The sequence below is a fragment of the Phalaenopsis equestris genome, unplaced genomic scaffold, assembly GCF_001263595.1.
Source record: "Phalaenopsis equestris unplaced genomic scaffold, ASM126359v1 Scaffold001307, whole genome shotgun sequence".
NCBI lineage: Eukaryota > Viridiplantae > Streptophyta > Magnoliopsida > Asparagales > Orchidaceae > Phalaenopsis > Phalaenopsis equestris.
The window spans coordinates 916,457-941,314 of NW_018165746.1; the positions used below are offsets into that span (position 1 = coordinate 916,457).

General features: G+C 36.2%; 1 protein-coding gene across 2 annotated transcripts; it reads left to right on the forward strand.

Moving 5' to 3' along the window:
• The first annotated feature begins 1,998 nt into the window (after nucleotides 1–1,998).
• LOC110033865 (uncharacterized protein At2g02148) lies at nucleotides 1,999–24,285 on the forward strand. 2 transcript variants are annotated; one of them, XM_020738007.1, is made up of 9 exons: nucleotides 1,999–2,526; nucleotides 2,695–2,812; nucleotides 2,941–3,276; nucleotides 3,368–3,530; nucleotides 11,372–11,492; nucleotides 11,575–11,640; nucleotides 12,245–12,508; nucleotides 18,333–18,402; nucleotides 23,984–24,285. In XM_020738007.1, exons 1-9 carry the CDS (start codon nucleotides 2,341–2,343, stop codon nucleotides 24,007–24,009), a joined length of 1,350 nt encoding a protein of 449 aa, XP_020593666.1. In that variant the 5' UTR covers nucleotides 1,999–2,340; the 3' UTR covers nucleotides 24,010–24,285. The 2 variants fall into 2 exon arrangements, with proteins under 2 accessions (XP_020593666.1, XP_020593665.1); XM_020738006.1 differs by lacking the exon at nucleotides 18,333–18,402.
• The last annotated feature ends 573 nt before the right edge of the window (nucleotides 24,286–24,858 follow it).

The window sequence follows — 24,858 nt, forward strand, 5'->3', positions numbered from 1 at the left end:
TTTATTGTATATTTTATTTTTGGTTTGGAGGTTTATGATGAGATATTCGATTTTATGGGTTCTTTTGGATAGCCTATAGGTTGCTATGGGTTCTTGAAAAGTATGAAATCTCCATCAAGGCAACCAAGTAGACTGTGTTTTTTAATCTAATGTTGCTTGGTTATTTTGGATGGCCTTTTGTGGTGCAACTCGATATTAAGTGGATTAAAAACAACAAAGAACTATTTTCTTAAAATGTATACTGTCTTCTTGTAGTAATAGATTATTCGTTTGTTCATATTTATGTTGTGAGACCTCAAAATTTTGTAAAAATTTAATTGAGTATTTATATTATTATTCTTTACTAATGTTGCATCCAAGGGTATGTGCTTTGTGGTTTTAAACTTTCAGAACATATGAGCTTTAGGACTTCTGGTGCCTCCTGAACATTGTATTTGTACTGTAGACTACAATGTTATATGCTTACTCTGCAATAACAAAAAAACTACGAGAGACAATTTACAAGTGTTCAAGTAAATAACAACAAAACTATGAGAGACAATTTACAAGTGTTCAAGTAAAAGAGCAATGAACTGTGACTTTTTTAGATGAGCTGATAGGTTCGATAATTTCACCGCTGATAGTGATTTGACATGAAGAGTTTCTTTGCAGGAGGGATTATTTCGTGACATTTATCGTGTGCATTTTAAAAATAATATCATGATAATATTAATTTAGTTTAATAGTTTTATTTTTAATTTTCATCGTTGTGTTACTCACTATTTAGTGAAGTGTCAGTTTTCATTATGTAATATTCAAACTAGATAGTTGTTCTCATGAATGAAGTGTGCAATCAGGATTGATTATGTTATAAACAACAAAATATTACAGTGACAAAAATGTCATTTATTCATAAATAGCTAGTGCTGCAAAATTGCACTAAAAAAATATGAACACAGCTTCTCCACAGAAGATTCTTAGCAAAGCTGTTGGGCAGCATATTCCAGACACAACTGCTGCGCAACAGTTTTTAAAAAAGATGTAGTTGCTACAAATAGGAGAATATAAGACATTCAAATGAGTTGTGTCTGATGTGGATGATGGTTTTTTTATATTATTTTGAGTATATTTTCAGCTCATGAGCTAACAAGTTGAGTTGGGCTAGCTTGAGCTTGGCTTGTTAGCTCAGCTAAGTTCATAAGCTATTTATCAAGCTGAGCTCATTTTGACTCATGAGTTGGCCCGACTCACTTACTCCAACCGTTAAGTGACAATTTGTTATGGCCCCCACACCACCTGACCATATAGACCAATGATTGATGGTTCACACATCTAGATAGACACAATACTCTCCCACTCTACAGCCCTAGGCCGCTATACTTAGGGTTCGTTTGGGGCAGCTTATAAGTGCGGGCGGCGTTTTTAAAAACCCCAGCCGTATCGTTTGGTTCGCGCGTTTCAGAATAAACAGCTTATCCTGAAACGCACGAGTAGGACTGTAAAAAAAACTCGTTGTTCGCGAACAGTTCGGGTTCAGTTTGTCAATGAGTTCGTGTTCGATTCGTTCGATAAGTAAACGAGACAAACGTGAACAAATTTTTTTCGTTCGGTTAGTTAAACGAATCAAACACGAACAATTCGTATTCGAATCATTATTGTTCGAAATATTAAATAATTTAAAATATTTATATATAAAAAATTTATGATATTTTAAAAAAATTAAATATTATAAATTATAATATATAATAAATTAATAATAATAGTAAATTAATATACTATATTAGTAATATACTAATATATATATTATATATTTATATAATATAAGTTATATAATTAATATAATATATTTTTTACATATATTAATATTAGAGTTGTCAAACTAGCTCGTCGTTCGCGAACAACTTGTGTTCGACTCGTGTTCGGTTCGTTCGTTAAGAAACAATTTTAAACACGAACTTATTTCAAATAAATTAAACTTGAAACAAACTCAAATTCTATTCATTCTTGTTCTAGGTTCGTTTACACCCCTCTGTACGAGCTGCCCCCAAACGGACGCTTAGGATCGCTCGCTGGCCCTGCCACAACGCACCGCGGGCATTTCATTGTCCATCACCCGGAAGTTCTGAACCGTTCTCTCTTCTCCTTCGCTGCTCAACTAGTAGTATCCCCAATCTCTATCTCACCATTCTTCCCCTTCAATGCAATCAAAACAGTGCCAATGAGCATCTATCTTCCGCTTTCTACCGCAGATATCCCCCTAAACTGGAGGTGGAATTCGGACAGTAGAACCATGAAGTAGAATAAGTCGAGGAGTGGATGAGGATGAGCTCTTTGTAGAGTTCCTACGTCCTCCTACCCCGAATGGGAACTAGGGTTCCGATATCGCACCCCTACGGTCTAAGACCCGCCAGCTCGTTCATTGGCGGATCCTTGCATGACCTAAACTCCGTGGAGACGCGCAGCGGCGAGATCGAGGGGATCAGCGACGTCGATCGCGATGCTGTCACTGAAGAGAGCCTTGACAACGACGAAGAGTCCACTTCGGTGGTTCGCCCTTGATTTTTCCTTGTTTTCTTATCGGTTTCTTTTCATCTTCATGTATAGCATGCGAAAGCCCCGAAAGGGGCTGGCGGTGTAGGATGGGTTTTTCCCCCTCTTTTTTTGTGATTGGAACCATCAGATTAGGGCTCTTATTTGATTTGTTTGATGCATCAGGACTGCATACATGATTCATATAGGAGTTCATTGCAACCTCTCCATGATGAAGAGCAATCTGCTCTTGAGAGTGATGGCAGGCCCTCCACTCCCAGTTATAACATTCTGACAGTGGATGGTAAATACTTTTTGCTCTTTCGGATTTCTTTTAGAATTATGCTATGTCGCGTCTGTTCAGCACTTCAGTTACCTTTAGCTCGTGAATGTTTGTTTTGAAGTAGCTGTATTGCTGCAATAATTTAATAGATGTTTTACCAATTGAGGCTACAAGGGCGAGATTCTTGCAAATTATTGTTGACCATTTTGTCAAAGAGAACATGGTAGAAGTGGCCGACACTTCTGATGCTGACTATGGCCATGGCCATGATAAGCACAAAATAAAGCTTCATGAAGTTAGTTATGAAGGTGATCCAAGGTTTGTGTTGCCCCTCATGTACGTGGCAAATTTGTATGAGACCTTGGTTAATGAGGTGAACATTCGCCTTTCTTCTTTGGCGGGGATCCGTGAGAAGACAATTGGGGTAGCTCTTGAAGCAGCTGGTGGATTGTACAGAAAACTTGCCAAAAAATTTCCTAGAAAAGGTCTGCCTAGTTAAGTTCGTGTATAGCAATCTCATGTCTTTCATTAAGATTTTTTTCCCATTTCTTACATCTGTCTGTGTTTCTGGGTTAGGATCTTGTAGCTTTAAGAGAAGAGAATTGGCCACTTCTCTTGAGACGAGGACAAGATTTCCTGAGCTGGTTGTACAGGAGGAGAAACGTGTTCGTTTTGTCGTTGTGAATGGGTTGATGATAATCGAGAAGCCAGACAGCATGCCACCGGAAGATGCTAACTGGTATGTGCTGTTTAACTTTTTAAGTTCTTTGGTGATCAATGTAGCTATTAGTATGCATAGATCATGAGGTTCATACCTTGAAACACTTCATTTTCCTCTAGAGATAAAACAACTTGTACAAGCTTCTTCATAGAAATTGTTACCATTGCATTACCTGAATTTTTATTTTATTTTATTTTTTACAATATCCGAACTTGTGGTTGCACTTTTCATTACCATGCTTATTTGAGGTAGCATGTATGGCATGATGATATTTACAATCTTGATGGCAGATCAGCTATTTATTTATGGCCAAATTTGATGATAACATGAATAGAGGATTATGCTCTGAATATGATGTCTTTTCATTGACATTATTATTATTTTTCTTTATGAGTTGAGAACATTCATTTTCAAGGATTTTTGTTCTCTTATCAGCCTGAGCTATTTAAGCTTGATATATTAAGTAATTTTGAATGCTTGAAATGATTTTCATTTTTGTAGCAGATCTTTAATGATGCGGCTACAAACAAGTATTATATGGATAGTTTTTTATGATTATACAAATTACATTAGAGAAACCTTGTGTTCGCACTAGTCAATTGCATCAGGATGATGTTATTGTGTTTTTTGGTTCAATGTAAATTTGAAAAAAAAATAAAATTAATCTAATGTGTTTTGCGGTTGCCTTTAGTGATATAATCACTATTGTCATACAACAACAAAAAAATTAAATGCAATGTATACCAAAAATATGCACTTTTGTCTCTGTTAGATTTCACAACTGATCAGTTTTACTCCGTATAGTATTTTAGTTTTTTGTCAATCCTTCACATTTTTGCGCTCATTATGCATCTTAAGTTTATAACCATGGTTTGGTATTAACTGATACACCAGATATAGTAATTATAAGAGATATTAAACTCAACAACTAAAGTTTCATCTGTGCACTTTCGTAATTATATTTGTTTTCGTTTTTTGCAACTCCTGAAAGCATACCTGGATTACTGGTTAAAATTTTCTACTCCCACTGCCTGCCCCTGTTTTACCTACTTTTTTTATTGAAAATCATTTACCCCTTGCAAATTCTATGATGTGGAGACCTAAATTCCCTTAATGATTCAAGATTTTAAATCCCTGCAAATTAGGATAATTTCAGTCAAAATTTGTTTAATTTATTAATCATAATTGTAGCTAAATTTTTGGAGATTGTCAATTAAACTCAATACATATTAGCAAATTATGGTCATACTATATTGCTATATTCCTTGTACGAGGAAACAAGTCAATGGTTGCATAACATACATTTAAGTTTCTTAAACTGACAACAATTGACCTTTTTTAGAGCAACTATTAGTTGTTGGGAGTCTATGGCGATCTCATGCTTTTCACATTGCGGTTGGTGGTTGGGCAAGGACGTCTAATGAGGAGACTGTGGTGGGCCAGATCGGTGGCATAGATGCAATCATTGTCGAGGAGGGATTATCAATGGCGTTAGAAGGCCTTTTGAAAAATGGGTAGCCTATGTTCTTTTGATCAATACTCTTTGTGGTTACTAGATAGCAGTCAGAGGCATCTATTGATAAAGGTGGAGATTGATGAATTTTTTTTGCTAGGAAAATATTTGTTGTATTAATTAAAGGATGCATATCGAGTATTACTTGTGCCATCAATGTTTTTCGTCAATATCTCTTTAAAAAAATGCTAAAAACCATATGTCAACAAGACTAGATCTCTTGGATAAACTAGCAATGGGAGTTGTATGTTTGACATTAATAAACAACATTAACTTTAATATATTGCATGAGCATTGCACATCTAGAGTGATTAAAAATCTATCAGATATACATTGCCTTTGATGGTGATTATATATATATATATATATATATATATATATCTAATGAGAGAGTTTTCAGAGAGGGGGGGGATTTTATATATATATATATATATATATATCTAATGAGAGTGTTTTCAGAATGGTGGAAGATTTTATGTAATATAGCATATCAAAGAATTCAATTTAATCTCAATTCATTTAAGTTAGTCCAATATCAACTTTAGTGGTGAAATCCAACCATCGAGCTTATTATCATCATTGTTAAAAATGTTGGAGTTAGAACCATGTCAACGAACAATAGAGCATGTGTATCTAGATTTAAGTGATGACTCCTCTACTTTTGCCGTGCATGTTATTAGCATATAGATAATTGGAAAGAGAGAAACTGGTGTAGATGTATCTAAATGTAGAAAGAGGAGTAGATAATGGCCATAAAACTGCTTTTTGGCAATATGGTAAGATTGGCTACATGAATAGTAATTTTACCTATAAAGAGGATATGCATATTTCAAGTTAGATTGATTAATTTGTGATTGCTTCAACAAATAAGATTTGTGATGCTCTAATCATTAGTTCTATGGATGACGCCAGTTATGCGTGGGACGTGATCGGGACGTGAAACGCGGGAGGCGAGTGGGACCTGGGAGGGAAAGAATCCCACGCAAGCGGGAACAGTTGACGTGCCCTACTGGTCCAATCGGGGGCCGGTCCAGGGTGAACCCAAGCCGAGCGGCCTGGGGTGGGACTGCCACCCGCCCCACTTCTCCATTGTTGTCTGCTTTTTCTTCAATTGGAAGTATTTTAATGGCTAATTTGTTAATATTTATTGCCTCTCCACCCCTTCCTTTTGTGTGTGGTTTCCTTCTTTATTTCTTTACTTTATTCTTCATGTAAGAGTTTATTTATATGCTTGTTTTCAGAGTTTAGGAGGAGGCTTTTGCTATGCGTTGATTTAAGATTTATGTGTGGAGTTCTTTTCCCTTTTGTGGGCTGTGTCCAAGGAGGTGGTGATGCTCGGGTTGTATCCTACTCCAAGGTGGTGTGTATTATTCTCCCTTTTGGCTATCTAGCCCTCCTCCTCCTTCCCCATAGCCGCAGGTCACTCCTAATCCCCTTCCCCAACATCCGACGCTCCATCTCCTGCATTTACCTCGCTGTCTAGCACCTTCCAGCCACCCCTCTGCCTGTTGTCGGTCACCTATGACCTTCCGTACTTGCTGCCCCTACAATTTTGCACCCCCTCGCTGCCATCAACATTCCTTGGCTGCCAACACCATTGCCAACCATCCCAATCCACCAAGCTGACCTCCACCGCCCTTGGAATACACCTGAGAGGTGTTTCTTGTGTTGTGTATGTCGGTGTGGTTATTTTCTGTTGTGTTGTGTTGTAAACCTATTTTCCTATTAATAAAAGCGTGTTTTTTTTGTTTCTACTGTTTTCCCTACTAGTTCTGGTATCAATGGAGGCCTTGTTATTGAACTTTAGTGTGTAGTTTCACTTTGCCCCATAGAATGAGTTTGCAAGTAGTTTTTCTGTAGGAGATTGTAAAAAATTTTATTTTCTCATTAATAAACCCTTGATTAATTTAGGAGTTAGTGATGTGCAAATCAAAACGATGTTTGAGACAATGTGAAGCTTCATAACAGTGGGCACATTCATAGTTTTGAGGATGACTGCAATCTCAATTAGGTTGCTAAATGATTAATGTTACATCTTGACCTACTATGTTGATACTTGGAGGTTGACCAGTGGTTTTATGTGGATTGTGCAAGAAAGTAAAGAGGTACACTATTTATGTGATATCATAAATTGAAATAATGGAATCAATTGTGGACAAAAATGTTGAGTCTATTGCTTAGCATTAAAAGTTAGAGCATATGTGTTGGATGGTATGAAGTTATATTCAATTCTTAATTTTTCAATCTTTTAGTTTCTGGATTTTAGTTTTTGCAAAGATTTTCTTTGTAATTAGGGGAATGTCAAATTCATGTTAACTTATATGGAGTCTAAGGCCAAGTAGTTGGACCTCATGCATTGATACCGTTTTAAGTTTTCTATAAAGTATTTGTGAGACAGATTTCACAGGAAGGTAGTTGTGGAATAGCAAGGGAAGGCTAATATGTATGGTTGACGGTGTTTGGAAGAGATTTCACGGATAAATATGTTGTTGGACAGCAGTGCGACGACATCAACGTTTTTTCTGCCTGAAATTTGCGAAGGGAACTCTGAATCGACAACATTCAGACAGCAAGGAGTTTTCTCCTCATGTGCTTGAGTAAGATTCAAACACATCACTTGCAAAAGGAATATAATACATCACTCTTAAAGCAGGAAATCGAAGATTATAATCTCAATAATACTTGAAACAATTTAAAAGTCCCTCAAACAAAAAAAAAAAAACATATAAATTGGTTCCTATAAAAAAAATAACCTAATTAGAAGGAAAGAAATATGAAACAAATCAAAAATGAAAGAAGAAAAAAGAAGGCTAAATTGGAATTTGATAGTTGTTGACGCGGAAGAATTCCCACCTACGAGGAAAGTGCTGAAATTTTGCTCGATACATATTACAGGATTGTGGAAAATTGCTTTACCGGGATGCGATCCGATCCCGATTCATTCTCCTATATCTACGAGATCAATTCCGCCATTTGCAGAATCTAGCAATTGCATTGTCCAGTTATGGACGGTTGCAAAATCGCGGGATCTTGATTTGGCATATCGTAGGATCCCACATCGCGGGAGTTTTCCGCTCCTGTTGTGCTCCGCCTCTCGCGTCATTCTCCTCAGCTAAAAGAGGTTTCGTCTTTTTCTTTGGATGCTTCTAGAGTCTATCTACCACCACTATAACAAAATCATTGTCTTGTCTTGTTTTGGGCAGTCCAACTACAAAATTTATGCTTACGTCCGTTTCTTGTCATTCCAAAGCATATCTTGATATAATAAATTACTATCTATTTTTGGCACTATCAGAGCTGGAGCTACATTTGAGCTAACACTCTCACGAGACAAGCATTTAACCATCAAGTGTCTAATATATTTTTGCAACTTCTCATACACAGTTTGTCGCATCCCATAGACGAGTTAGTTTGGTGGAAAAAAAAATGACATGTTGGATCTCTCTCGGTGGTAATCGCTAAGGAGGTAAACTATCAGTCAGGGCATCATATAACTTTCTCAACATGGATTGCTTCTTTTCTTGTATCGGCTCCTAAAATTCACTATCTTCTAGAACAACCAATATTAATCATACTGGAGTCTCACATGGGCACAACTTGAATCACCAATATCTCTTCCTCATCGATTGAAAGCTGAGGCTCTTCCTGACGCCTTCATTCTCCTCTGGTCACTGTCTATTCTTCAACAGCTTCAAGATTCGTGAAAGAGATCCTTCTCATATTTGGGCAATCTGTTACACTGTGCCCAAAATTGTGGCACTTAAAAGCATATCTGGTTGGGTCAGATCTAGGAGTGCTGGCTAGCTCCACCTATTCTCCACTCCGAACTAGCTTCTCCTTAGGCAGAGTTGGGTTGGAATGCCCCGTTGGGTATATTCTTACTACTTGATCCCGAGGTTGAATCCTGCATGTAAGGAGTGGCGGTCACCCAACGATTTAGTTGTTTCTACACATTTGAAGCTAGGACCTGAACATCCTATAATATCCAATAGGACTATAACTGCACTGCATTGCCAATCACCAGTTTCATTCCTCCCAGATATCGATCTAATGTGTTTTTCTCGGGTTTTACTAGCCTACACTTTAACATACATGCCCCAATTTAGCGTTGTATTCCTTTACTGAGAGATTCTGTTGTTGTAAGTGCTGAAGCCAACATGTTTGTTTGTAATGTGCTGATAGATACTTGTGTTGCATTTATCTTTTCATCTTGAACTATGTATTAATTTTACTCTTTTCTTCCTATTGCTGAAAACACTTTAGATTTTTCCATTACAAGGAAGAATTTTTTTAAACTGAATGGTGGCTAATTTTAATATTTTGTTCGATGGGACATCCTTACACTCAAAGGCATGTTCTACTAGCTGGAGCTACTCAATCAACTCGTCCATATCCATACGACCGTCAAAATTCAATAAGGCATTCTTCACTTCAACATTCTAGTTTCTCTTCTGATTTTCAAAGCCAAATTAATGTGACATCGGCTGTTCGTCATTGAAAACTTCTTGGTGGAAGGGGTTTTCTTCATCTCCTTCATTTGGGTGGTCACTATTATTGCTGTGGGTGACTTTTCCATGTTGTTTTCTTGCAAAATCAGCGAGTATCCACTGCAATTGGAGGATTACCAACTGCATGTCCTCCATGATAATTTTATGGGCAACTCGTTGATTGTTTCTTCTTGGCGGCATGACGTCTGAACGATCAACCAGCTTTGATACTAGATGACATCTTTCTAGGGCTCGTAGAAGGCCTTTGGGAAGCAAATTTAGTAAGAAGTTGGCTGTGGAATAGCGAGGTTTGATGGTGTTTGGAATCTATTGTCGGATAGTAGATTTGACATTCATTGTGTCTGTTCTGGTTGAAACCAACGAAGGTAACTATGAATCGACGACGTTTGGGCAGCTAGGAGGTTTCATCACCTGTTCCTAAGCAAGATACCGAAACACCATTTGCAAAAGGAATATGATACAACACTATTAAAGTAAAATATCATAGATTACAATATTCATAATACTTGAAACAAATCAAAAGTCCCTGAAATAGGAAAAAATAACACAAATAGGTTCCCAAGAGAAAATAACATAATTAGAAGGAAAGAATTAAGAATCCAATAAAAATTAAGAAAAGCAAAAACGCTAAATTGGAAAACGGTGACTGAATTCCCACCTATGAGGAAAAGTGTGGAAATTCTGCTCGGTACATCTTGCAAGATTGTGGAAACCTGCTCTACCAGGACAGGATCAAATCACGATTCAACCTCATGTATTCGCGAGATCGATTCCGCTATGCGTGGAATCTCGCAATCACATTTTCCTGTTTTGGTCGGTTGTAGAATCACGGGATTTTGATTCTGCATACTGCAGGATCCCGCATCCTGGGAGTGTTCCTTTCCTACTATTTCCCACTAGCTCCCGCATCATTCACATTGATGTCTATGGTCTGTCTCCTTTTACTTCTCTTGGAGGCTCATGCTACTACAATATATTTGTCCATGAAACTGCTAGAATCATACTCTCTCTATTATTTTTTTCTTGTTGAAAAGTGAATACAACATGTTTTCTCGTTTCAATAGATTTAATAGAGAATGAGTCTGCCGTGATGATGATATCTAAGATTAAATAAATCAGAGGGAGAATGCTATAATGTTTTTTTTAACGATTGGCAAAGTTCATAATATGGAGAGAATCTGACCAAGATCAACATAGTAGCTAGTCATACGGTGTTAATGAGCACATGGACATAATTTTTAATGAAAGAATGGAATGCATGAAGTTGCATGCTGAATTTGATCAAGGTTTTCTACGTGGATGTTTTGGAGCATTGCAATCTTTTAAATTGATGGCGAACCCTTAATTTCTTTAGGTTAAAAGCTAATTGTGCATTGGCAAGGAGGTAAACCTGTCTTTCAAACAGTTTTCTTGATCTTTCTAATGTGTCTTTGGAATCTCTGTTACTTTATTGGACATGGAGCTATGTTGGCTAACTAATGATTTGGGATGTTACAAATCAAAACATCACCAAGAGTGATAGTTCTATGCTCTAAGATGTTGTTATGTACAAGGACATGCCTAGCTATATAATCTGATATACCAGCTCAAGCGGTTAGGTTGAGTTAATGGAGATAAAGTATGTGGTCAAGTGATTAAGAATATTGTAATGGAGACCAGCTATTAGAAGATATTGACAAACAATTAAAGCTATGCTCATATATTTCCCTTCTTAGCATTAAATATTTTTCTTAGACCTAACAGAAATGCACGGTTTATTCCAGAGTTGTTTGTGGTATACTTCCATTGCATTAATTACAAAATTTCTCATTGCTGACAAAATTTTCAATAACTTTTAGGTTTAAGCGTTTGACTGGCAGGAATGAGGTGTCTATCTCAGCTAGAGACTATAAGTTTTACTCACCACGCCATAAATATAGACGGATTCAATCACAATCCATCTCTAATATCAGTCTTGGGGTAAGCACGTATTGTTTACACTGCCACTAAATATCTTAAAAGAATTATTTTTAATTATATGCATGCCCCGTTGACTTCTCAGGCATTTTCAGCAACCGACAGTTCTTGTCCATTAACTAATGCCTCAGGTTTCCGTCTGGTAAATGAGGTCAGTTATTCCAAATTCAGTTTATTTAATTTGAGATTTTTTTTATTATCTGCTTATCTACTGCTGATTTTTTTTTTGAGGATAATAATTCAAGGAGGCCCTCTATTTTATTCATAAATTCATACAATTGATTGTTCCTTTCTTAACTGTACACGCCTCATCAATTGGCTGCTTCCAGTCGTCCACGTGTGATATACCTTGATAACTTAAATTTGTTCATTTGACAAGGTGTATCTAGTACGTCTTGAAAAGAAAGTATCTTCCATCTATCACAGTGTATGAATTGAGTATTTATCAAAGAGGGTTTCTCTCTAATTATTTCTTATGATTTTTATTTTCATTACAGGTCTTATAAATGAAATGTTTGAATCATCATTTAATTTTGTAAAGTGTAGCCAATCGAAAATTTTTTCTTAAACTAAGAGAACATCGATTTCTATTAGATATTCTTGCTAATAATAAACTCAGATGGTAGAAATGGACAGCTTATTGAAATTTATTATAGCTCGTCTCCCGTTTTTGGTTGATACGGATGCAAGGCCTTAGCAATTTTATAGCGTGTTTTTCTAATAAGGACTTGGGCTGTATTTTCTTTTATTGGCAGCACCAAGGTCAGCTGCAGCTTTCATCTAAACATCACATACAACAACTGCAACACCCAACTCAATTTAGTACTCTACCGCAAGGACATCATCCAACAATGCAACAAAGCCAACTAGCACCACACTTCCCTCACATGCATCAATGTACGCACTCATCTCATATGCCTGATATTGTTCATCAACATCTACCGCCTGCCATGCCTCAACATATGCCCTGCATGCAATCACTTCCTGGTGTTCATGTAGGCGGCCGTTTACACTTACTGGTAAGAGTTTCTATATTCATTATTATTAAGGTAAATTTACATGCATAGCACTCAATTCTTATGTATTTACTTATCTCATACCTACACTTTCATATTTACTTATATGGCATTTTGTAATAATATTGAAGATTTTTGTGCTATTTTTGAAATATGAAAACTTAGGCTTGAGATACGTAAATACATAAGAATTGTGTGATATGTATGTAAATGCCCCTATTATTTTTATTATTTCAATTACAAAGCATACCAGGGGTAGTTCTCTCTTACTCAATAGTTACTACAAGGTTAAATTTCATGTGCTACAAATTTTGGCACCCATGTGATGTGGGGCTCATCCTTGTGCCGAACTTGTTCAATAGGGGAGGCTCAATGGCCGACCTACTCTTTCTATTGGGCTAGGCTTGCCATCTAAGAGGAGGCTTCCCCAGCACCTAGTTTTCTTTTATTATATACATATATGTTGTTTTCTTTAGTTAGGGTTTAGTTTTTTTCTTTAGTTTTTATGCCATCGACGCCTTTCTCCCTTGCTAGGATTTTACTCAATGACAGATGGTGCTTTGACTGTATCTTGCCCCAAGGTGGTGGTTTTCTCCTCATATTCCCTCCGCCCCTCTTTTCTCCTCCCTATTGCTCCCCGCCATATGCTTTGCTACTGTCACTGCTCCCAACATCCTGTTTCGCAGCTTGCGTAGTCCCGACACCCACCTCCTCTCCTTGCCCGACCCCTCCCAACACCATGCTACCGCCTCCCTACTGCAATCATCTCACCATATCCTACTGTCGCCCACCTTCCTGCCATCTGACAAGCAACCGCATCCTTCTCTTGCTGCCTTCTGACCATTCCACCACTTCCATGTGTTTTTTTCCTTCTTAAAATGCAACCCCACCGACCTTAGCCTAAGCCTTAATTGTGTTTGTTTTGTGTTATTTGCTATTTCTTAATTATGAGTGTCTTCGGTTGCAATTCAGATTTACTTTTAGTAATAAAGTTGCATTTCCATTATCATTTGGGTAAACTCTGTGATCATTAGTATCAGAGTTAGTCCAACCCTAGTCCCATGATGCTTCTGCATTCATTATTAGAAGAGGCTGAGAAAGGAGACGACTTATCAAGGGTAGAGATTTTGTATTGAAAGTGGATCTACCGGAGTTCGAAGGAGGGATATATCCATATGATTTCATCAAATTGTTCTAGTCGATTGAGAGAATCTTCGAGTACAAAGAGATGCTAAACGATAGGAGGGTGAAGTTTGCATCCATCAAATTGAAAAAGAACACTTCTTTGTGGTTTAAAAATTGACAAAGGCAAACGAGAGAAGGAAATGACAAGATTGAGTAAATATATGGAAGGAGATGCAGATGAAATACTTACATTTTTGCTATCTTTAGTATATGTTTCTGAGGCTCTATCATCTACGATAGAGTTACTTATTAGTGAAGGAGTTCATGATACAGTTTGAATAGTTTCAGATAAAATGCAAGTAGTCGAGCTAGTGGAATATCTTATAGTCAGATATTTGAGAAGTTTGAAATCAGCTATTAGTAATGTTGTTCAACAGTAACTCTATTGGTCATTGGGAGATGCCCACAATTTAGCATTGTGGAGAGATTGCAGAAACAAAACAGAAAACCACCCTCATTCAGACAATCACCTACATTTGAAGCTACCAACAAGGTTACATCTGGAGTTGGGAAGACTGGACAGGGGAATGACAAGACAAGTCAGAGTGGAAAGAAACCTGAGAAGAGTAACATGTTCATTATGGTGCCTGTCATGAGAATTTTTATGAGTCATGACTATGGACACAACCTCCAACTGTCCTACAAAGCTCAGTTGTTTTCTTAAATAAGCAGGGTGTCGTGAGGATGTTAAGAGGAAACAACAGAGGATTAGGATGAGGAACGACAACTTCAGGGAGATGAGAGAGAGATGCTAGTCGTTGGGAGGGACCTACAGACTGAGCCAGAAAACGATCATTTGTGGCTAAGGCATAACATTTTCTGCATTGGGTGTATTGTGAGAGGGAAGTTCTGCAACCTGATTATTCATGGTGGGAGCTGTGAGAATATGATATCAACTATGATAGTGAATAAATTGGATGTGGCCATGCTGAAGCATCCTCAACCATTTTCACTTACCTAGTTGAAAAGGGGAAATAAGTTATGTGTCGACCAACAGTGCTTGGTTGAGTTTTCTATTGGAGACTAACTACAACCACAAATGTGATGTGACATGGTACCCATGGACGCTTGCTATATTTTGTTCGGTAGTCCCACGAGCTGCCTTTATGCAGTCCGTACGAGAGGCTCTAGTGGACTTTAGTCATGTTAGAGGGAACTGAGGAGTAAATTGATAAACCATAGCATATACAACCACTACTAGTTAACATTTAGGACGTGATGACCAATAACTTTCTAGAGGGGTTGCCTGACAAACATTCGACATGCCATAAATCTCATCTCTAGACCCATGTTGCCAAATAGGTTTGCCTCCTGATTAAGATCTGTATAGTACAAGGAATTACAACATGTTAAGGATCTCTTTGCTAAAGGCTTGGTGAGAGAGAGAGTATCAACCTGTGCTGTCTCCGCCTTGATGGTGTCTAATGACGGATCGTGGAGGATGTGCATTGATATTTGAGCTATCAACAAGAACAACATCAAATATAGACTCCCTATACTTTGCCTGGACGACCTCTAGGATTAATTGCATGGAGCCATTCTTTTTTTCAAAATCGAGTTACACAACGAATATCACTTGATTAGGACGAGACAAGGGGATGAGTGGAAGATTGTTTTCAAGACCTGAGATAGATTATATGAGTGGACAGTTATGCCTTTTAGGTTGTCTAATGCACCCATCATATTTAGGAGATTGATGAATCAATTGTTCTGGGCTCACACCGGGAAGTTCATAGTGGTGTACTTCGATGATATTCTTGTATACAACATATCCAAGCAGAAGCACTTGCAATACTTGAGAATGGTCTTTGGGGTTTTGTGATCTGTGAAATTATATGCCCACCCAAAGAAGTGTCACTTCCTGACAACACATTTATGTTTTTTTGGGCTATATTGTGTCTAGTGTAGGCATTCAAATGAATCTTGCAAAGATCGAGGCCATCTTGAGCTGTACACCCCCACGATCCTTTATCGAGCTGATATAGTTTTTAGGGCTTGCATCATTCTATGTCTTGTTCTCCACTGCCATTACTTTTGAAAAGGAAGAAGTATTAGCAGTTGGAGGCAGCGTTCCGTAGTTTCGTTACTCTCAAGGAGAAGGTAACTTGTGCACCACTATTAGAATTGCTACAATTTAGTTAGCTGTTCGAGGTGGAGTGTGATGTCTCAAATGTAGAGATTGAAGTAGTACTGAGCTAGGGAGACCATCTCATAGCCTTCTTCAGTGAGAAACTGACTGAGTCCAAGAGAAACTATTCGATGTACGACAAAGAGTTTTATGCGATTCTGAGAGCTTTTAATCACTGGAGTCACTACCTGCTGATGTGCGAGTTCATTTTATTTATGGATAATGAGGCTTTGAGGTTCTTGAAATGTTAGAACAAGCTGAAAGGACGACATGCTTCATGGGTGATCGTTTCAATTTGTGCTTAAGCACAAAACAGGAAGGTAAAATTAAGTAGTTGATTCATTTAGCCACCATCATTTGCTGATTACATCTATACAGACTTGAGTTGTAGGATCCGAGGTACTAAAGGAGTTGTATGGGATAGATGATTTCAGAGAGAGATTCTACCGGACAGTATCACAGGGTTGATGGTTATCTGCTCCACTAGAACAAGTTGTGTATTCCTCATTATTGCATAGGGGAGTCAATCATTTAGGAGACTCATACCAAAAGGACTTACATGACACTTTGACAGAGACCTCACACTTGTGTGGGAACACTTTTTTTGGCACTGACTCACGAGAGATGTGGAGCGGCACGTCAGACCATGCAAAACTTGTCATGTGGCCAAAATCAGAGTGCAGAATGCAGGACTATACACTTCATTACTAGTACCGGAGGCTCAATTGGTGCATGTTAGCGTGAATTTTGTAACGAGTCCTCTATGTTCATAACAGAACAAGGACTCTGTGATGGTTGTTGTGGATGTATTCTTGAAAATGACTCATTTTATACATTGCCATCGGACGTATGCGTCTCATAGAGCTGACTTGTACTTCAGTGAGGTTGTGGATTGCACGGGATACCCAAAACCTTTACTTTGACAAAGATGTCAAGTTTCTGAGTCACTTCTGGAGGACTCTATGGGGGAAGCTCGAGACTAAGTTCCAATTCAGTTCAACAATTCACTCACAGACATACGATCAGACAGAGGTGGTGAATGAGAGTCTGGGGAACCTTCTAAGGTGCTTTGTGGGGAAAAATATTAAGCAGTGAGACCTGATCCTATAGTCAAAGCCGAATTTGCTTACAACTCAGACCACGGGGTGCACCCCATTTAAGATCGTGTATGGACGCAACCCACTCACTCCACTTGACTTGGTACGACTCCTAACATGAGAGATTAGTGAGGATGCAAAGGAGAGGGTGCAAGAGATTTAAAAATTACATGAAGAGGTGGAAAAAGAGATTACCAAGCAGAACCGAAAGTACCATGCACAAGCAAATAAAGTTAGGAAGGACGTGAAGAAGGGATCTACTGTGGATCAAGTTGAAGGTTTCTGATGGGATCTTTCAGGAAGCTCAAGCCCAGGGCAGATGGACCTTTCAGGATTCTCAAGAGACTGAATGACAACGTATACTAGATTAACCTACCAGGGGACTACAATATACTCATCGTCGTGCTTAACTGGTTCAATAGGGGAGGTTCAAGGGCCGATCTGTTCCCAACCATCTATTTCGTTGCTCCTCCCAGCACCTGTTTCGCTTCTTGCACTGTCCCAACCTACTCGACCCTTTCCAACGCCATTTGGCCACCTCCCTACTGCAGCCATCTCACCATATCCTGTTGCAGCCCACCTTCCTGCCATCCGCAGCCTACCATAGCCATCCATTGCTGCCTTCTGACCATTCCACCACCTTCATGCGTTCCTTTCCTTCTTAAAACACAGCCCCACCACCTACAACCTGAACCTTCATTGGGTTTGTGTCGTGCTTTTGCTATTTTCTAGTTTTGAGTGTCTTTTGTTTCGATCCATATTTGATTTCAGTATTAAAAATTTTATTTCCGTTTTCATTTAGGTTAACTCCGGTATCACATCGTTTTTATGTTAGAAAAATATAATGCTTAATTGGAATTTGGATTTCAACTTCCAAATTCATATTTCTTCAGGCATTGCTGTTTTCTTGTTGATCATTTTATTTGATTTGGAAGTGTTATATGCCAATTTGTTAGATCTTACCTCGCTGGTTGCTGTGCTTATTTCTGATTAATTGAAGTACTTGTATGTTAAATTTGTAATAAACATGTTATATATCATTAGGTTGGTGGTTGAGCTCTCTCGATTCTTGAAGTCTCAGCTTCAAATTTCTGAAATGATATTTCGAATTATATTGTAACGATACATTGTACAAAATAGGATGCTAAGTGGTGCACAAATTGCCAAATGTTGAAAGGCGTTGAAGTTGAAAACCCTTCACATTTATGCATGACATAGAATTAATTTTGAAGTCCATTTGATTAGGAATGCGTTTTAGTAAATCCACAACTTTTTGATGCCATTAGGCTGTAGGATATTGATCGATGCTTAGAAAATGGTATTTTGTTTTCCCTACTACATGGCATTAACCTTTTCTAATGGTTTAAATTTCATGATGTTTTATGTCTATCTATCAAAACTGCTATTTTCCATGTAGGCAGAACAATGGCAAGATATGCCTAACTTGTTTTGGCACCCTTGCTATGAACTGTCAACCAATTTCAGTGGTATTTGCAAAAGCTTATTCCTGCTCAACCATTGTTGTGCTCAGTAAGCATGTTTTTTTTATTCCACATTTAACGTAGTATGTAACTACATGGTAGTTTTTGAATTAACGCGTGTTATTGACACTTGTGAAATACTTATTCTAGTACATTGGCGGTGTGTTTGGATAAAGACGTGGATATTTCTAGGCTTACTATAAATTTCATCATATAGCTGCAAGAAACTAATGCCTAACGCTTACCCGGTGAAATTTGATAAAGGTGATTTTATCTTTAGCATTGAAATCTCGAGTCAAGCTCATTTGGTGCTTGTTTTTAATTTAAAGCCAACTATCATGCTTGGGCTATATTTTCTTTTGATTTCGGTGATCTATAAACATTTAATATGTAGATTTTGGGGTAAAATTCTTACTGTGGTTCATAATTTATAGAAAAGGTTAAGCGAACAGCTTATTAAATAAAGTTGAAGAAGGGCAGGAAAACATCTAGTGGCTAGTCTTCTTTTTCTGATTTATTGTTTGCCCATTGGTATTTTGGACCTTTTATTATTCGTTTTGTTATTCAAAAATATTTTTCATTGCATTTTTCTTGTGCTTGTGCTTTCTACATTCCCTTTTAGTTGCTTTATTCAGGCTGCCTTGCTTTCAAGTAGTTAAATTTTAATCATTGACAACAATAGCTCTGCACTTTCCTTTATCGTTGATGTGACCTGACAAAAGTATTGTTTAATCAGTGGTTTTAGCCTGAACTGTTAGACTTGTTCTGACTTGTAACACATATGCTATTTGAAAGGCCATATGAATCGGCTCAACCTGAGCATACATCATCCTGAACAATCTTTTCTTTTACCCTCAAGGGGCTCATTATCTTGAAAGTGGTTTTCATGGAATTTGCAGTCTCAACTCAGGCAAGACTTAACTGGGCATACAGGTTTAAGCCCTTTTTTAAGCATGTAGAAAGAATTGCAGAAGGAAGGACAAGTGACTCTAGCAAGCTGTTGTGTCTGTTTCAGCCAGTAATTTAGTCGTGGGAAATGAAAATGAACACAACAATAATAATATGCTTGACTGGGTGAAACCTGGTTTACTTTTTTACGAGCTTCAGTTCAATTTTTGGATCCAAATCAGGAAACCAAGTTCCAAGCATCTAGCCTGCCACAATTGGGTTCAAATCCTTGAAAATCTTGTTCAGAAAACTGCTTAACACTTCCATGGAAACGTTTATCAACACAATCAACCATAAAGCAATGGCCATAAATATCAAGCACATAGAAAATGTACCAAATTTATATGTTCTGACTTGAGCAAGACTACATTGATTATTGAGGAGAGGACTTGATCCCCTATAAAGAAGCCACATTAGTCCCTAAAATAAAAGGGGGCACGTAAAAACTTTCTTTCCAAGAATAGTTAATCTCATGAAAATGAGAAGCCCAAATTTCTCAGAATAAGCACAAGGTGATAATAATACAACAACAACATGCTTTTATTCCACTAACCGGGGTAGGCTACATGAATCATTTTCCTCCATTGAGTCCTATTGAGTGTCATATTTCATTTTATTCTAATAAATTAAGTTAATGTTTTATACAATATGCCCAAGTTTTTTAGGTCTACCGTTGCCTTTCTTAACATAAAACAAATTTAAAACATCTATCCTCATAATCGGATCATCAGATCGTCGACGTTTAATGTGACCGAACCATCTAAAAGACGACTCTCTCTAATCTTGTCTGTCACTGGAGCTATACCAACCTATCACAAATATATATTCATTTCACATTTTGTCTCTTAGTGTCTAGGTCACTCATCCACCTAAGTATTCTCATCTCAGCAATACTTAACTTTGTTTTGTGCTTTTCTTTTAAATGCTAACATTTTGCGCCATAGAGTATTGCGGGTTTCACCTTAAAATCTTATAGAATTTCCTTTAAGTCTAAGCAAAATTTTTCCATCACGCAATAGGCCCGATGTATTCTTCCACTTCAACCAACCAACTTGAATTCTACTAATAACATCCAAATTTATATCACCATCACTTCAAATAATAGACCCGAGATATCTAAAATGTTCACACCTTTTAATGATTTGATCACCCACAGTAACAACTCTACCACTAGAGCAACTACTGCTAAAATTACGTTTCATGTATTCAATTTTAAATCTAATTAAACGAAGGCCTTGAGACTTCAATGTAGATCTCCATAATTCAAGTTTTTTCTGTACTCTTTCTCGTCTTATCCACAAGAAGAATGTCATCAGCAAAAAGCATACACGACGGTACATCCTCCTATAAATGTTCAAAAAAAGTATTCATAACTAGAGTAAAAAAGAGATGGGTTCAGAGCTGATCCCTGGTGTAATCGAATTGAAATAGAAATCCTCCTTCTGTTCGAACACAAATAACAAATCTAGTATACATATCTTTAATGACTTGAATATAAGTCATATCGACACCTTTCTTCTATAGAACTCTCCAAAGGACCTCTCTCGATAAATGTATTACTTTCACAGTAAACCTGCTCGGCGTAAATCCAAACTTATTATGAGAAATTTTTATATCATGTCTTAACTTATTTTCAATTACCTTCTCGCATAATTTTTAAGTATGACATATCGACTTAATTCTTCTATATTTTGTACACTCTTATGCATCCCTTTTATTCTTAAAAATGAGGACTAAAATACATTTCCTCTACTCCTCAGACATCTTTTTAGTTTTTAAAATAGTATTAAAGAGTTTAACATGTCAAGAAATTCCCAAATCTTTTAAATATTTTCACACTTTGATTAGGATGTCATCACATACTTTTGATTTATTGTTATTGATTTTCTTTAAAGTTTCTTCAACTTCTTTTTTACTAATGCAATGGTAAAATGAAACTTTTTATTATTATTAACGATATTAAGATTACTAAGGTCGATCATATTTTCAGAAATTTCATTGAAAAGTTTATCAAAATAACTCACTCGCCTATGTTGAATATCTTCCTTTAACCTTTAAGAAAATCACTTTTTGATCTTTTTGATTTTCATCTTTAATACACTTTACTTGAATTAAATATATTTTTTTTTATTTGACTAGTTTATATATATATTTTTCACCATATTTAGCATCTAATTTATTATAAAGATCACTAAAAGTCGAATGTTTAGCTTCACAAATTGTTTTCTTAGACTCCTTACGGGCTACCTTATATTTTTTTTAGCTCTGTAAGCTTTTACATTTACATTTATTTTTATAACACAATTTCTTATATTTTATCTTTTCTTGGACATTATTATTCCACAAACTATTTTTATTTATAATTTTTTTTGTGATTCTTCAATTACACTTTCACAACTTGTTTAATAGTGCTTGTAACTTTATCCCACGTAGAATTAACTTCTTCATGAACATTCCAAAGCTTAAAATTTTGAAGTTTAATCATAAAAAATAATTTTATTTGTTTCTCTAGGTGCCCTCATCTAATTTTATGACAGTGTTTCATTGTATGCTTTATTTTACAACTCACATCTTAAAATTCAAAACTTATAATCAATGTTGGGTACTTAAATTGTCACTTGGAATGACTTTACAACATTTACATTTTCAACTATATCTTTGCCTCATAAGAAAATAATCAATTTGTGTTTTATTAGATCAATTCTTTTAAGTACGAATATGCTGATATCTTTTCTTAAATAAAGTATTAGCAATAACAAAATCATACACCAAAATAAAACCTAATATGGTTCTATCTTTTTCATTGATCACTCTAAATATGTTGTCACCATCAATATTTCTAAAATCTTTCATCACTCTACCAACATATCCATTTAAATCTCCTCCAATAAAATTCTTTCTTTAGGAGGTATCATTGTATTAATTCTTTCAGGTCATTCCGAATTTTTTCTTTTGAACCTATATCTAAATCTAATTGAGGAGCATAAGCACTTATAACCTTAAAAATTTTAGTATCAACAACAATCTTTAGAGATATAATTCTATTAATTTTTACAGCATTATCTTTCAAGCTCTTATCTATAATTACACCGACACAGTTTGTTTTGTGACTCCTACATGAATATCATAATTTAAAATCTAGCTATCAATCTCTTTAGCATTTTCTCCAACACATTTAGTTTTTTGAATACATAAGATGTTCATCTTCCTATGAATCGTAATATCTATTAATTTTATTAATTTACCAATAAGAGTACATATATTCCAAGATCTTATTTTTATATTTATTTCATGGACTAACTTTTTTACCCACATACATCCGTAATATGAGAATCATTATTTATTTGATTTAACACCCAGGTGCAGGTGTAACAGCTCTCGCACACTTCACTATTTTCAGGTCATTCAACACATTTCTTTTAAGGGACAAATACCCAAGCATTTACACCATGATATAAAGGATTCATGTCATGATTTTTCAAAAAAAAAAAAAAATTTATGCTAGTTGTTGACTACCTGGTGCAACCCTCCATTTTTTCAATATAGGGCTTGGGACCCGACAATAACTGTTAAAATTGTAGAAGGAAATTTGTAGAAATTAGAATACTGGATGTAGTTGTTAAATCTATTTGTTACCGACTTGTGCTATAGAAAGTAGTTGGAAATTGCTTTAGCATTTAAAGAAAAAAAGGCAGAGCATGTGTGAAAGAAGGCGTTTTAAATGAAGGTGTAAAACTGATAGGCACCAAAATATCATGACAATGCTAACAACAAGTTCAGGGCATTGGTTTGGTTCAAAGTTTGAAGGAAAATGTGTAAAAAGTTTTTTGTTGCCTTCATAACACAAGCTGTGGCACTTTGGATCTTTCCACCCCAATCTAGTAGTTTTGAGATCCTTCGCTCTGGCAAAATTTAGGGGCTGTAAAAGATCTTGTTCCATCTCTAAATGTTTTTCATTACTAAATAGTTCAGTTATTCATTGATTAACATAGGCTCAGTATTTTCACATGTTAGAGGGGGTTTTAAATCCTTGGTCTTGATCTTATATGTTTAGCTCATTCTATGGATATCTTTTTTCTTTGTTGTTGGTCATTCAGTTAATTTGATTATAATTCTTTGGATTTGGCAATTTGCACTCTCGAAATCCTGGCTCCATGGCGGGAGCCAAGGCCTCATGTTTGGGGCCTCGAAGGCGTCCACGTATCTCCCTGCTGTTTATACTCGCAAATCTTTAGGATGATAAAGATTATGATTTCGAAAGCTTGTTGAATTAAACGACAATCCACTTCATTATGCTACATCTGGTCATCAGCAACAATTTGAAGGGCACTAGTATTTTGTCTTCATCGAGAGTGGGATTAATATAAGAAAATTAAGTTTAGATCGAAGTCCATGAAGAATGATTATATTAGAGCAGGATATTCCTACCAAAGTCTTATGATGAATAGATCTCAAAATCATATTGAGATGAGTGCAATATAAATTTTAATTGATTTTCATAGAATATACTTATTTCCTGTCTATATTCTTTCCGTTTTTCTATTATCTGTCATGTTGCTTTTCTATTATGATCAGTGCTCATGATTATTAAAGCTATTTTGCCAATACTAATCCTTATGTGTGATCATTTAAATTTCAGCCCACAAGTCCCGCAAAGTTTTGTGATGAATGTGGAGCGCCTTATTTGAGAGAGACCTCAAAGTTCTGCTCTGAATGCGGTACTAAAAGATTAGGGACATAAATTATATTAAAATGCTGTACTTAGTCTTTAATGTCACAAATTAATAAGAAATGCAGCATCTTTCAAAAACACTTGGGATTAAATCCCCTTAGAAATGGTCAGGAATGCTGGATGTGACCCTGTGGTGTATACTGCGCACAAGTTATACTCTGTTCTTAAATTATTGCATGCAAAGAAACACTTCAGGAGTGCTATTCTAATACCCCTCCGATGGATTCTGATGCTACCATGAAATGTGTTATTGCATGGCTCGAAATTTGTTTCTTTTTGATGCGCTGTTTGTTTTAGCTTTTTTAACTGTTTTTTGTTTTTCTAGAATTAAATTTTATTTTTATTTTTTATAAATTGTTCAGATTGCGTGTGTGTTTGTTTTTTTTATAAGTTGTGTCTAGGGCGGTCAAAAAACCTCGTTGTTCGCGAATAGTTCATGTTCAGTTCGTCAATGAGTTTGTGTTCGATTCGTTCGATAAGTAGACGAGACGAACATGAACAATTTTTTTTAGTTTGGTTAGTTAAATGAACCAAACATGAATAGTGATGCGTTCGTTCGTATTTGAATCGTTATTGTTTGAAATATGAAATAATTATACATAAAAAATTTATGATATTTAAAAAATTAAATTTTATAAATTATAATATATAATAAATTATATATTATATATTTATATGATATAAGTTATATAATTAATAGATTTTTCTATCATATTAAAGCATCAGTATTTTAATTTTTAAAAAAATGATATCCACCTTCCACATATATCTTGAACAGCTCG